The following is a 13,913-nucleotide window of genomic DNA, read 5'->3' as shown; positions in this document are numbered from 1 at the left end:
GGCAACCAGGCTTAGATTGTATCTCAACCGCCAATTTTCGCCAACTACTTCTGCGCACGCGCAAGACCCCTTCCTCCCCGCCTCCCCCCTACGCCCTGCTTCCTGGGGACAAGTTTCTCATGAAGTTTGGCCTATGAGATGCTCCGTAGTAAGAGGTGTGGCAGAACGGGAGACAGAAAAGCAATTGGGATTGAGATTGGTTCGCACTTTACGTTCCGGACTTCAGTGGGCGTCGCGCGAGGGCTGGAGAGAGTGTGGCTGGCGGGTCTGGTAACCCGCGGAGCCGACATGCCTCGGTACGCGCAGCTGGTCATGGGCCCCGCAGGCAGCGGGAAGGTGAGGATTTGGGGAGAGTCGGAGCTCGTGGGAAGCGGGGGTTCGAATCCTGAGGGAGGGACCGCCGGGTGTGTGTGTTGGGGACCCTAGAGACACAGCGCAACTCGCTTCTGCTGTTTCACTCTATTGTTGTCTTAAAAACGGGGAGCAGTGGTAGTTATTAATATTTGTTGGATAGTTATGCCCCCACCTCATTTATTTCCACAACCACTCTGTGAGATAGATCCTGTTATTGCCATCTTACAGAAAATGAGACACAGAAAGGTTAAGTTCTTTGCCCAGAATCGCACAACTAGTTAGTCAAGTTACGGCTGGAATTTGAATCCAGTTTTCTAACTCCAGAATCTGGCCCTGTCTCGCTCCCAGGAGATTAAAGTGGGATATCATTTAATTACTGCTTCTCAGAGCTTGGGACTTCTGGTATTTGAGGTGATTTTAGGTGGTACATGAACTCGCCATTAAGGAACACAAGAGGCTGGCGCAGTAATTCACGCCTGTAATCCCAGTGGTTTGGGAGGTGGAGGCGGGAGGATCGCTTGAGGCCAGGAGTTCAGGACCAGCCTGGGCAACATAGCGGGACCCTGTCTCTACAAAAGAATAAATAAATAATAAAGGGAGAAAAATTAGCCGGGCGTGGTGACGAGTGCCTGTAGTCCTGCGGAGGCTGAAGCAGAAGGATGAATCCCTTGAGCCCAGAAGTTGGAGGTTACAGTGAGCTATGATCATGCCACTGCACTCCAGCCTAGGTGACCGAGTGAGACCCTGTATCCTAAAAAAAAAAAGAATCAGATTATATATTGAGAAAGTCGTTCCCTTTTCAATTCTCTTTCAGTTCTTCACATTCAGGTGAAATTGTGCATGATGCCAGTGTATCTTCATCACTTTTTTGATCTCCATGTCTTTTCAGAGAGCAGGTCTTAGACTCAGAGCTTTTAATAGCTACCTGTATTTAGCTAGAATTAAAATCATTTTAAAGTTTTATATAATTTTATAGTTACCCTGACATTATAATAAATATAACTAGTTTTCTATTTACAATTTAGATAATTTTTTTCTTGTAAACAAATATTAAGGGAATAATGTTGGGGGCATACAAATACAGTAGAAGTAGTGAAGATATTGATCAAATAACAATTGTGGAAAACAGTCTGGAGCTGTTGTGTAGCTTCAGTGTTTAACAAACACACTGTTCTAAGCCATTGACCTTATTCTGGGTACAGGACATGTACATGGACTAAGATATGGCCCTTACCTACCCAGAGCCTGTAGTCTGTTTGGGAAGACAGACAGGTGGCTTGTCAATTAAGACACAGTATGATGCATGGAGAGGGCATCCAGGCAAAGAACATTGTGTGTAAAGGCACTGAGGGGGAAAGCATGATGGAGGTTGTTTCTATATTCTAGATTAATTTTGGACTGATTGTGTTAGATCTTTCTATAAATTATTGATGCCTACTATCAGAAACACTTATTGAGCATGTTCTTTATGGCAGGCACTGTTTTGGTCCCTGGGGATTGTGTAAGGAACAAAACACACATCAAATCCCTGCCCATGTGGAGCTTGTATTCAAAGATAATAAGTCAGTCAGTTAGAAATAATTACCAAGCATTTATTATGTACCAGGTACAGTGCTAGTACCTGGGCTTACAAAACTGAATAAGATACATCTCTTCCTTTAAACATGATGGAGAGGATGGGACAGTAGGACAGACAAGCAGCTTAGAGATTTTTTTTTTTTTGAGACAGGGTCTCTCTCTTGTTGCTAGAGTCCAGTGGTGTTATCTTACCTCACTGCAACCTCAAACTCCTGGGTTCAAGCAATTCTCCTGCCCCAGCCTCCCGGGTAGTATCATGCTTGGCTAATTTTTCTATTTGTAGAGACAGGGTCTCTCTCTTGCTCAGGCTAATCTGGAACTCTGGCCTTAAATGATCCTCCCATCTTAGCCTCCCAATGTAGGATGAGCCACCATGCCTGGCCAAGCCTAGAGATTGTAACATAGTGTAGTAACAACTATATGAGAGATAATTTGTAAACTGATAGCCCACCTCCAGTCTGTTTATTTAAACTATGCAAGTCAAAGTCCACTTGCTCAGGGCTTCTTGGGTGTGGCTCTGGGTCAAAAATAAATAAATAAACTATACAAGTTCTAGTAGAGGCACTATCTGTTAGGTGCTGCACTATGTAAGCAGAAATCTTCCCTTCATTCATTCATTTATTTTTTTTTTTAGAGACAAGATATGACTCTGTGGCCCAGGCTGGAGTGCAATGGCCCAGTCATAGCTAACTGTAATCTCCAACTCCTGGGCTCAAGTGATCCTCCCACTTCAGCCTCCCGAGTAGCTGAGACTACAGATGCAGCACCATGCTTGGCTAATTTTTTTTTTTTTTGCTTTTGTTTTGTTTTATTTATTTGTTTATCTATTCTTTTTTTTTTTCCCGGCATATTATGGGGGTACAGATTTTAAGCTTTCAATAAATGCCCTTCTCCCCATCCCCCCACAAGTCTGAGTTTCCAGCATGACCATCCCCCAGATGGTGCACATCTCACTCATTATGTATGTATATACCCGCCTCCCTCCCCCCCATGCTTGGCTAATTTTTAAATTTTTTTTTAAATGACCAAAATGTATTTATTTAATATACATCACAAGGGCTCAACCAGAGACTTAATTTAAAAAACAGAAACAAAACAATAACAACACAGCTCAAGATACAGAGTCCTATATGGAAATCTTGGAAAAGACAGACCATCTAAGGACAAAAAACAAGACAACACAGGGAGAGTCCGTTAGCCCTAGTCAGGGCTCCTGGCTGGACACCTGCTTTGAGTATGTTTCCTGCAGGTACTTCTTAAAAGCTGTGGGGTTTTTCCAGAGCTCGGCAGCATGCGTGTTCAAAGGACTATCAATGTTGGGTTCTCTTAGCAGGCTCTGAATGGAAAGCAGGATGGTCCTGACGTCATACAGGGCAGACCACTTGTTCTTCAGGATGTCCAGGCAGATATTACCCTGGGTGTCCACATTGGGGTGGTAGCAGGGCGTGAGGAACTGCACCGTGGGTGCGTTGTAAGGGTAACCCCTGGGAAACTCTAGGGAGAGCTTATACCCCAGGTCTTCATATACTGTGCCGGCTGCTCCATGGATGGTCCCTACCCATTCGAAAAGGTTGTCTGATTCAGGAAAGGTAGAAATTCCTTTGTCACCAGACATCATGAGGGTCATCAGCTCCTGCTGTAACTTTTTGCCCACGGGGCCTCGGGTGGCTCCCCTGCTAGGCTTGGCTTCTTTACGGCCACTGGGTCCCGGTTTGGGGAGGCCATCCAGCGATACTAGCAAGAAGACAGGAACTCAGAAAACACGGCTGCAACTGCAGGCTAATTTTTAAATTTTTTGTAGAAACAGGGTCTCAATATATTACCTAGGCTGACCTAGAACTCCTAGCCTCAGGCAGTCCTCCTGCCTTGGCCTGGAAAAGTGCTGGGAGTACAGGCGTAAGCTACCATGCCTGGCCAATCTTTAAATACCACTTGTCACACATTAGAGCAGTAAGGAGCCTTAGTGCTCACAAAGGACACGCCAATTAGAGAAAAGAAAATTGATGGGCAGAGTAGAGAAGCAGCTTCCCCAGAGTTAAGCATGCATCTAATCTGAGTCTGGATCTGCAGCCCAGTCAGTTCTCCTGACTTCCAGTGCCCTTACTTTTTCCCGTGTTTTCAGTTCGTATCTTGGTTGAAGAAAGTGTAGTTTTGTTCTTAGTGGATACTGCCCCAAAAGGGGTGGAGAATCCTTGTGGGGATGTAGAAGGATAACACACCTGTTGCTCTAACCTCCCATGGCTTGTGACATTACAGAGCACCTATTGTGCCACCACGGTCCAGCACTGTGAAGCCCTCAATAGGTCGGTCCAAGTTGTAAACCTAGATCCAGCAGCAGAACACTTCAACTACCCCGTGATGGCTGGTAAGTCCCCATTAGAGCCTTCCCTCTCCTTCAGGAGCAATAAGGGTGGGAGAGGCAGTGAGTGCTGGCTGCTCAGTACAGAAGCTGAAAAATGAATTATTATAGTTTCATGGTGAGCAGCATGAGGCTGAGAGTCATTTGGTGACATGTGTTCATGGTGATGTGTGTAATAGTATCCTTTCTTGGTCTTTGATTTAAGACTTAAATGTGAGTGATCTCCTCCCTCAGCACATTCCCTCCTGTCCCTTTTGTGCTTCAGCCTGCTGTAGTGAATCTGGCTTACTGCTGATCACTGTAAGTAAGCAGGCTGGTGTTTTTTAAAATTGTTTTAATTTGTTCATTCAAGTGTCTATTGAATACCTGTTTGATGCCAGACACCAGGGTTATATCAGGGAAACACCATCCCTGTCCTCATCACCCTTTTAGTGGGGATGATAAGCAATAAACAAAATGATAAACATGTTGCAGAATATGGGCAGGGCTGCAGACAAGCTGATGAGGAGGACCAACCAGGAGTGGTTGCTTCAGGTAGGGTGATCACAGATGGTGTCTCTGAGGAGGGGACTTTTGAGCCCAGACCTGAAAGGCGATAATGTGCTCATGACACTGGGGAAGGACCTTCCAAAATGAGGAACATCAAGGTCGATAAATATAGGTCAGGCGTGGCAGCTCACACCTGTAATCCTAGCACTCTGGAAGGCCGAGGAGGGCGGATCGCTCAAGGTCAGGAGTTCGAAACCAGCCTGAGCAAGAGTGAGACCTCGTCTCTACTATAAATAGAAAAAAATTAATTGGCCAACTAAAATATATATATAGAAAAAATGAGCGGGGCCTGGTGGCACATGCCTGTAGTCCCTGCTACTCAGGAGGCTGAGGCAGAAGGATTGCTTGAGCCCAGGAGTTTGAGGTTGCTGTGAGTTAAGCTGACGCCACGGCACTGTGTAAGGCAACAGAGTAAGACTGAATCAAAAAAAAAAAAAGTTGATAAATAGCCTAGAGGTGAGAAGGGGTTTGGTATGTTCCCGAAAAGCAAAGATGTCAGTGAGCTGAAGCGTGAGTGAGGGGAAGAAGTGGGTAGCAGTAGCAGGACATGAGAATTTTAGATTTTATCCTGTCAACAGTGGAATGCCACTAGAGCAGCGGTCCTCAAACTACCACATGCAGCCCGCCAAGGACATTTATCCAGCCCGCTGGGAGTTTTTGCTGCTGTTGCCTGTCTTGCTTAGCAGCTGACTCGTCCTGGGCCCACAGTGCATATGTGTGGAATGTGCACCGCATGCTCCAACAGCCCTCAAACGGTTTGAGGGAGAGTGAACTGGCCCCCTGTTTAAAAAGTTTGAGGACCCCTGCACTAGACGGTTTTAAGCAGAGGAGAGGGTTGCCATCTGATTTGTGTTTTTAAAGATAACTCAGGCTCTCAGGTGAAAAGTGGACTCTTGGGGGTCAAGCATTAAGCAAGGACCAGCAATGCACCAGGACTAGTTGTCCTGGTGTCCCCCATGACTAGGGTGGTTGTGGTGGAGATGTAAAGAAGCAGACACATTCGATTCATATTTTCCAAGTAGAATTAAGAGCATTTTGTGGGGGATGGAACCAAGATATTATAGGAAAGTGAGGAATCCAGGGTGACTCGTAGGTTTCTGGCTTGAGCTGTCGAATGCATGATAATCATTTACCAAGGAGGGAGACAAGCCATGCAAGCTTTGGGTCTGTCTTTGCACTGACTAAGTTGGAGATGTCTGGTAGATATCTAAGAGGTAATTGGATATAATGGTCTGGAATTCAGACTTGAGGGCTGGCCTGGAGGTATAAATTCAAGGGTCAGCAGGATTCAGCACATAAGGCCACGGGACTGGATGAGATCACTTGGACAGGGGGCTGTGATTAGAGAAAAGGACCCAAGAGTGAGCCTTAAAGTCCTCTGATCTTCAGAGGTCTGGTGAGGAGGTGGAAACGGTTTGACAACTGGAGGGGACTGTGAGGGTAAGAGGAGGTTTAGTTTTAAGATTGGAGATGCTAACTGGGATGTGCTTGTATGCTGCAGAGAATAATCCAATAGAAAGAGAGAAACTGAAGATGCCAGAGAGAGTGAAAATAACTGCAGGAGTGACTGCCAGAATGAGGAGGGAGAGGCGATCCTGAAGAAGCGGGGGCTTTTGCCTTTGCTAGAAATGAGATGTTTCTTTCACTGAAACAGGAGAGAAGGTGGGCAGTAGGCATCATGTGGGAACATGGGAAATTCTCTTTCCTTGGCTTCTGAGTTCTGTTAATGATGTGTGGTGTGGTTGTCAACCGAGAGCATCTGCAAGTGGGTGTAGGGTTGGAGGAGGCAGATTGAAGGGAGAGGAGAAGATATGAAATGCTCATCTTCCTTGAGAAAAAGGCATTGAATTACTTTGGGATTGTTTGGTTGCAAACAGAAAGCAAACAGAAAGCACTCTAGCTAGCTAGCTAGCTAGCTTTATATGATTGATTGATTGATTGATTGATTGATTGATTGATTGAGACAGAGTCTCAGCCTAGCTCACAGCAACCTCAAACTCCTGGGCTCAAGCGATCCTTTTGCCTCAGCCTCCCAAGTAGCTGGCACTACAGGCATGTGCCAGCATGCCTGGTTAATTTTTTATATATAGTTTTAGTTGGTCAATTAATTTCTTTCTATTTTTAGTAGAGATGGGGTCTCGCTCTTGCTCGGGCTGTTCTCAAACTCCTGACCTTGAGCGATCTGCCTGCCTTGGCCTCCTGGAGTCCACCATGCCTGGTTAATTTTTTATATATAGTTTTAGTTGGTCAATTAATTTCTTTCTATTTTTAGTAGAGATGGGGTCTCGCTCTTGCTCAGGCTGTTCTCAAACTCCTGACCTTGAGCGATCTGCCTGCCTTGGCCTCCTGGAGTGCTAGGATTACAGGCATGAGTCACCACGCATGGCCTACTAGCTAGTTTTAATAAAAGGATTTATTAGAAGGAATGAGGGACCTCTCAAAAAAGCTAAAAACAAAACTTTATGAGAGGCCGGGCGCAGTGGCTCACGCCTGTAATCCTAGCACTCTGGGAGGCCGAGGCGGGCGGATTGCTCGAGGTCGGGAGTTCGAAACCAGCCTGAGCGAGACCCCGTCTCTACTAAAAATAGAAAGAAATTAATTGACCAACTAAAAGTATATATACAAAAAATTAGCCAGGCATGGTGGCACGTGCCTGTAGTCCCAGCTACTCGGGAGGCTGAGGCAAGAGGATCGCTTGAGCCCAGGAGTTTGAGGTTGCTGTGAGCCAGGCTGATGCCATGGCACTCACTCTAGCCTGGGCAACAAAAGTGAGACTCTGTCTCAAAAATAAATAAATAAATAAATTTAAAAAAACTTTATGAGAGACTAGAACCATAAACACAAAAACAGGAACCAAGGCCAGCTTTCTGTCTGTCTCTGTCTCCCCCCCCCCCCCTACTTACCAGTTTTCTTTGCTTTAGGTGCTTGTGACCCAGCAAGGTCCCTCCAACCCCTGGTTCATATCACTTTCTGGTCCAAGTGTTTTATTGACTGATGGGTGTTCTTGATTCATCCTTTTAGAAGACCAATTTTATTGTCCCAATTTGAATCAGTTGTTTATTATTGGGGGAAGGAGTAGGAAGATGTCATCAGTATAAATTTGTCTGTGAATGAAGCTTAGTTATATGTGAACAGAGATTGTAGATTTGAGCACAAAAATAGATAAAAACCTAGGCCAGGCATTGTGGTTCACGCATGTAATCCCAGCATTTTGGGAGGCTGAGGTGGGAGGATTTTTTGAGGCCAAGAGTTCAAGAACACCCTGGGCAACATAGCAAGACCCTGTCTCTACAAAAAAATTTTTAAAATAGCCAGGCATGGCCGGGCGCGGTGGCTCACGCCTGTAATCCTAGCTCTCTGGAAGGCCGAGGCGGGCGGATTGCTCGAGGTCAGGAGTTCGAAACCAGCCTGAGCAAGAGCGAAACCCCGTCTCTACTATAAATAGAAATTAATTGGCCAACTAATATATATACAAAAAATTAGCCGAGCATGGTGGCGAATGCCTGTAGTCCCAGCTACTTGGGAGGCTGAGGCAGGAGGATTGCTTGAGCCAGGAGTTTGAGGTTGCTGTGAGCTAGGCTGGCGCCACAGCACTCACTCTAGCCTGGGCAACAAAGTGAGACTCTGTCTCAAAAAAAGAAAAAAAAAAAAAAATAGCCAGGCATGATGACTGTTTTTTAATTAGGCACCTGAGTCCTAACTAACTACTCAGGAGGCTGAGGCAAGAGGATCACTTCATTCGAGCCCAGGAGTTCATGGCTACAGTGAGCTATAATTGCACCACTGTGGGCAACAGAGTGAGACCTTGTCTCTAAGAAAATACAAATAAATAAATAAATACCTAAGGTAGAAAATTCTAAATATTGACTTCCAGAAATTGATAAGGAAACCACACATATATTATGAATAGAGTTTTTTAAGCCCTTCCTATTCCTGATTTAGATATATAGTTCATACTCTTTGACCCCAAGGTAAGGAAAGTGAGGCTCAGAGAGCTTAAGTAGCTTCTCTAGGATCATTGTGTTAAGAAATGGTAGTTGGTTTTCTTTGGTTTTGCTTTACTTTTTTTGGAATAGGTAATACATATTCACATAGTTCAAAATGCAAAAGATATAAAAGAGTAAATATTCAGGAAAACATCTCCCTCCTAGCTCTGCGTCCCAGCAATCAGCTCTCCTTGCTAGAGGCAGCCAGCGTTACCTGTTTCTGGTGTGTCCTTCCATAGATAGTCTGTGCATATCAAATTCAATACATATGTGCATTAAGTGTACATAGTGAATTTTTATCTTTTTTTTTTTGTAGTACAAATGATGGCATTCTTACACAGTTCTGCACCTTGCATTTTCTGTTTAAGAGCATATCTGAGAGATTGTATTATATCAATATTTACAGAAATTCCCCCTTTTGTGGCTGCATAGTATTCCATTGTCTGGCTGTACAGTAATTTACTTGCTCAGTTCCCTATTAATAATTATTAGTCAGGATAACAATTTTCAAATTGACACTTACATTCTGGGCCCTTTGTCCCTTTCAGACATCCGGGAACTGATCGAGGTGGATGATGTGATGGAGGATGATTCTCTGAGGTTTGGTCCCAACGGAGGATTGGTATTTTGCATGGAGTACTTTGCCAATAATTTTGACTGGCTAGAGAACTGTCTTGGCCATGTAGAGGACGACTACATCCTTTTTGATTGTCCAGGTAAGTCAGTAATTTCAATGTGTCATTTTTCTTGAAGTCGTGATAATTGTCCTCAGTGGGAGAAAGTGAAGTGAGCATTTGTATCTCTAAACTATACTGCAGTCAGGTACCAAGCTCTCATTTGTTGGCTCTAATTCATTTTTTTTTCTTTTTTTAAATTTTTTAGAAATAGAGACAGGGTCTTGCTCTTGAGGGTTCAGGCTGGTCTTGAACTCCTGAGCTCAAGTGATCCTCCCACCTCGACCTCCCAGAGGGCTGGGATTACAGTCGTGAGCCACTGCACCCAGCCTGTAATTCATTTTTGAGTTTATTAAGTGCTTGCTTTGTATACTGGGAATACCATAGAGAGCATGGCAGCCATATTCTCTGCCTTCAGGGAGCTCACAGTCCAGCAGAGTTCTAGACAGTATGAACAAAAATCACCCAAATGATATTTAATATTCATTTTGACAGGTATCCTACAGGAATAGCACACATAGTCACATAGCAGGGAGGTTAGGGAGGCTTGTGATCCAGTGTGGCCTTTAGGCTGGGCTGGAGAGTGAAAGTAAGGGAGACAGTGGCCCAGGCAGAGGGCACAGCATGCTGGCACTGGTGGCAGGAAGGAACAAGGTGGGCTGCAGGCACTGAAAAGGCTGGTGTGGCTGAATTGTAATAAACAAAGAGGAAATTAGCCAGGCACAGTGTCTGAGGTGGGAGGATCACTTAAGCCCAGGAATTCAAGGTTGCAGTGAGCTATGATGATGCCACTGCACTCTAGCCAGGGAGACAGAGTGAGACTCTGTCTCAAAAAAATCAAAATAGAAAATAAAAGAATTTTAAAATGTATATAATATTCTTGTAATGTGCTTTATGTAGGTCAGATTGAGTTGTACACTCACCTGCCTGTGATGAAACAGCTGGTCCAGCAGCTGGAACAATGGGAGTTCCGAGTCTGTGGAGTTTTTCTTGTTGATTCGCAGTTCATGGTGGAGTCATTCAAGGTCTGTGGATAAATCTGTTACAGATTTTTCAATCATGGGTACAAGTGGATGACAGTCTCCTTTAATTGTGGGATTCTGGACAGTTGACAAACTATTCCAGAGTTATTTAGTAACTCTTATAATTAAATTATTATGATTAATTATTTTTAACTCAAAAATAGTAAATCATGATGTAATATATTTGGGGGAACTGCTTACCAAAAAAATTGAGGCAGATGGCTATTTTATAAAATAAATAGTCTTTTTAATTTCTGAGAACCTTTTGTCCAGTTTATGAACTATGTACATCAAATTTTATTTTATTAATAGCTCTTGAATATTAAATGGGAATACTGTCTAAATTGATATTTATGATCACCATAGGTTAAATCTACATTTTCTGCCTTATCTTCACCTTTGGAAACCAGGGATCAAGCATCTGCTTAAGGGACAGTTTTTATTTATTACTTGTTGGGTTTTTGTTTTTGAGACAGAGTTTCGATCTGTCACCCTGGCTAGAGTGCAGTGGCATCATGATAGCTCACTGCAACCTCAAACTCCTGGGCTCAAATGATCCTCCTGACTCAGCCTCCCAAGTAGCCGGGACTACTGGTAGATCTCCACACCTGGCTAATTTTTCTTATTTTTGGTAGAGAAGGGGTCTTGTTCTTGCTCACTCTGGTCTGGAACTCCTGAGCTCAAGAGATCCTCCCACCTCAGCATCCAAGAGTGCTAGGATTACAGGCGTGAGCCACCGCGCCCAGCCAGTGTTTCTTTAATATCATTAATAGCATTTCTTTTACTTAAGCCAATTTTGTTCCAGTGAGGAGTCAAAGCCTCTGTTTATGCAGAGACCAGGTAACTTCGTTGGCAACAGTTGATTCATCTTCCCTTTTCTGTTTCTTCCTTCAGTTTATTTCTGGCATTTTGGCAGCCCTGAGTGCCATGGTCTCTCTAGAAATTCCACAAGTTAACATCATGACAAAAATGGATCTGCTCAGTAAGAAAGCGAAAAAGGAAATTGAGAAGTGAGTTCTCTGTTTTACTGTTGTTATCAGATCTCAACTACAGAGACAAACTTTCTGTTTTATTTAGATGTGAGGTTTGGTGAGTCTATAACTCTAGTTTCCTGATTTATTTTTCCTTTTATTCATCAGTCTTCTCTCTCTCTTTTAAAGATTTCTAGATCCAGACATGTATTCTTTGTTAGAAGATTCTTCAAGTAACTTAAGAAGCAAAAAATTCAAAAAATTAACTAAAGCTATATGTGGACTGGTAAGCTTTTATTTAGTTTTTTTTCTAAATGACCTGGTCAAGTGTTTGCCCACATCCAGTTACAGGGAGGGGCTGTGGTAATCAGAAGTACAAATGATTGTAAAACTCAAATGTAAGTTGAAAATTATGTGTTTTACACAGCTTCAGAATAAACCTTTCTTGATATCCCCAACTCTTAGATTGATGACTACAGCATGGTTCGATTTTTACCTTATGATCAGTCAGATGAAGAAAGCATGAACATCGTATTACAGCATATTGATTTTGCCATTCAATATGGTGAAGACTTGGAATTTAAAGAACCAAAGGTAATTTCTGATTCAGGATGTCTTTTGGCTTTTCATAATAATATTTGTCATCACTCACTGGCCTCCACAAAATCTAGGCAACTCCTTAAATTCGTTTTTTGTTTGGGTGGTTTTTTGTTTGGGTGTTTCTGAGACAAAATCTCACTCTGTTGCCCAGGCTAGAGTGCAGTGGCGTCATCACATACACTGCAACCTCAGACTCCCAAATACCTGGGACTACAGTCGTGAGCTACCATGCCCAACCTAAATTAGTTTTTTGTCTTAGTGGTAGCAGTTACCTGGGCTTTTCTGGGTGATCTCTGAAATTGACACCTATGCTTAACATGTGGTACCAGTTTTACTCTACCGTTCATTGAGGGGATATTATTGAGTTAAGTCTCTTTATGCTCAGAGTTTGGGTGTATGTGCCAAAAGGAGATCAAATCCAGTTGAATTTAGGCTGCCCTCACATATATAGTTGAAAAAATCCTATCACTATGCGGAGGGCAGGACTATAGTTTAAAAAAAAACTATGAACAAATTCCTATGCACACTGCACATATCTTATTTTGAAGTAAAAAAACAAACGGGCAAAAACACCCGCATCTGGCCCATGGGCCATAGTTTGAGGACGCCTGATATAAAGCATTACCTGAAAACATTTAAACACATAGTAGTTCTTTTTTTTTTTTTTGAGACAGAGTCTCGCTTTGTTGCCCAGGCTAGAGTGAGTGCCATGGCGTCAGCCTAGCTCACAGCAACCTCAAACTCCTGGGCTCAAGCAATCCTCCTGCCTCAGCCTCCCGAATGGCTGGGACTGCAGACGTGCGCCACCATGCCCGGCTAATTTTTTCTATATATTAGTTGGCCAATTAATGTCTTTCTATTTATAGTAGAGACAGGGTCTTGCCCAGGCTGGTTTTGAACTCCTGACCTTGAGCAATCCGCCCACCTCGGCCTCCCAGAGTGCTAGGATTACAGGCGTGAGCCACCGTGCCGGGCTAACACATACTAGTTCTAACTGAGGGGAAATGTTTGTGTTTTCTATTTTGTGTTTCCTTTGTGTTAGGAACATGAAGATGAGTCTTCCTCTATGTTTGATGAATATTTTCAAGAATGCCAGGGTGAATGAAGAGTTTACTAAAGTAACTGGATATGAAGAGCTGCCTTACTAGCAGAACCTTCTTCTCTTCGAAGGATGCAATAGTAGACATCTATTTGTTTTAATGTAAAAAAAAACATAGTACTTGGCTGTTGATGAGCAATATGTCTGAATCAAGTTCTGAGTTATTCTGAAACTGCTGCTGTTTGAAGTGGAATCTTTAAGTATTATTTCAACAGCATCAATTTAGATTTTAACAGTCAAAATTGGAATGGTTGCACATAGATTTGTATATAATATAAATTAGTACTATGCTACAGTTAAGGCCAGTCTAACCTTATTTTTACTGTTTATGTTGTTTTTTGGGGGGGGCAGGAATTATTGTAACATGTACATATGTATGTCCAAAGGGAAAAATCTGGAAGGATATAGATAACACCATTGATGAACAATGGTTTTAATCACAAAAAGATAAATTGTATCTTACCGTTTTCCTATACTGAAAATGTATTATTTATATAATTAAAAAATTCAAAATAACTATGTTTTGAGGTGTGTGTATATGAAACAGGTAGCCCTAACATTTCATTACACTCTTATTTTCCAGGCAGAATTTTAAATACTCAGCAAATTTTTGAATGAATAAATCTCCCCAAGTGTCAGTAGGCAGTGATTATTTTTAGGAATGCAATTTATAGTACCTGATCATTTAAAAATGTCTATATTCCTTTAATAATAACAAATA

The 13,913-nt window shown here is 42.9% G+C and overlaps 1 protein-coding gene and 1 pseudogene across 1 annotated transcript; one reads left to right on the top strand and one right to left on the bottom strand.

The window, feature by feature from the left end:
• The first annotated feature begins 145 nt into the window (after positions 1 to 145).
• On the top strand, positions 146 to 13,711 carry GPN3 (GPN-loop GTPase 3). The gene is made up of 8 exons (XM_020282960.2): positions 146 to 336; positions 4,189 to 4,297; positions 9,375 to 9,542; positions 10,401 to 10,525; positions 11,417 to 11,532; positions 11,683 to 11,779; positions 11,959 to 12,087; positions 13,136 to 13,711. The coding sequence occupies exons 1-8, from the start codon at positions 289 to 291 to the stop codon at positions 13,196 to 13,198; spliced, it is 855 nt and encodes a 284-aa protein (XP_020138549.2). The 5' UTR covers positions 146 to 288; the 3' UTR covers positions 13,199 to 13,711.
• Positions 3,137 to 3,657, bottom strand: LOC105880923 (ubiquitin-conjugating enzyme E2 C pseudogene; annotated as a pseudogene).
• Positions 13,712 to 13,913: the final 202 nt, after the last annotated feature.

The sequence above is a fragment of the Microcebus murinus genome, chromosome 22, assembly GCF_040939455.1.
Source record: "Microcebus murinus isolate Inina chromosome 22, M.murinus_Inina_mat1.0, whole genome shotgun sequence".
In the NCBI taxonomy this organism is placed as follows: domain Eukaryota; kingdom Metazoa; phylum Chordata; class Mammalia; order Primates; family Cheirogaleidae; genus Microcebus; species Microcebus murinus.
Note: the sequence above shows the minus strand (reverse complement) of the source record. Positions and strands in the feature narration are given on the sequence as shown.

What these genes read in the sequence shown, in the direction of transcription:
- GPN3 (XM_020282960.2), top strand. Translation starts at nt 289, where the DNA reads ATGCCTCGGTACGCGCAGCTGGTCATGGGCCCCGCAGGCAGCGGGAAG. An exon ending in CATCCTTTTTGATTGTCCAG is followed by an intron (nt 9,543 to 10,400) that starts GTAAGTCAGTAA and finishes TGCTTTATGTAG; the next exon opens with GTCAGATTGAGTTGTACACT. An exon ending in CTAAAGCTATATGTGGACTG is followed by an intron (nt 11,780 to 11,958) that starts GTAAGCTTTTAT and finishes CCCAACTCTTAG; the next exon opens with ATTGATGACTACAGCATGGT.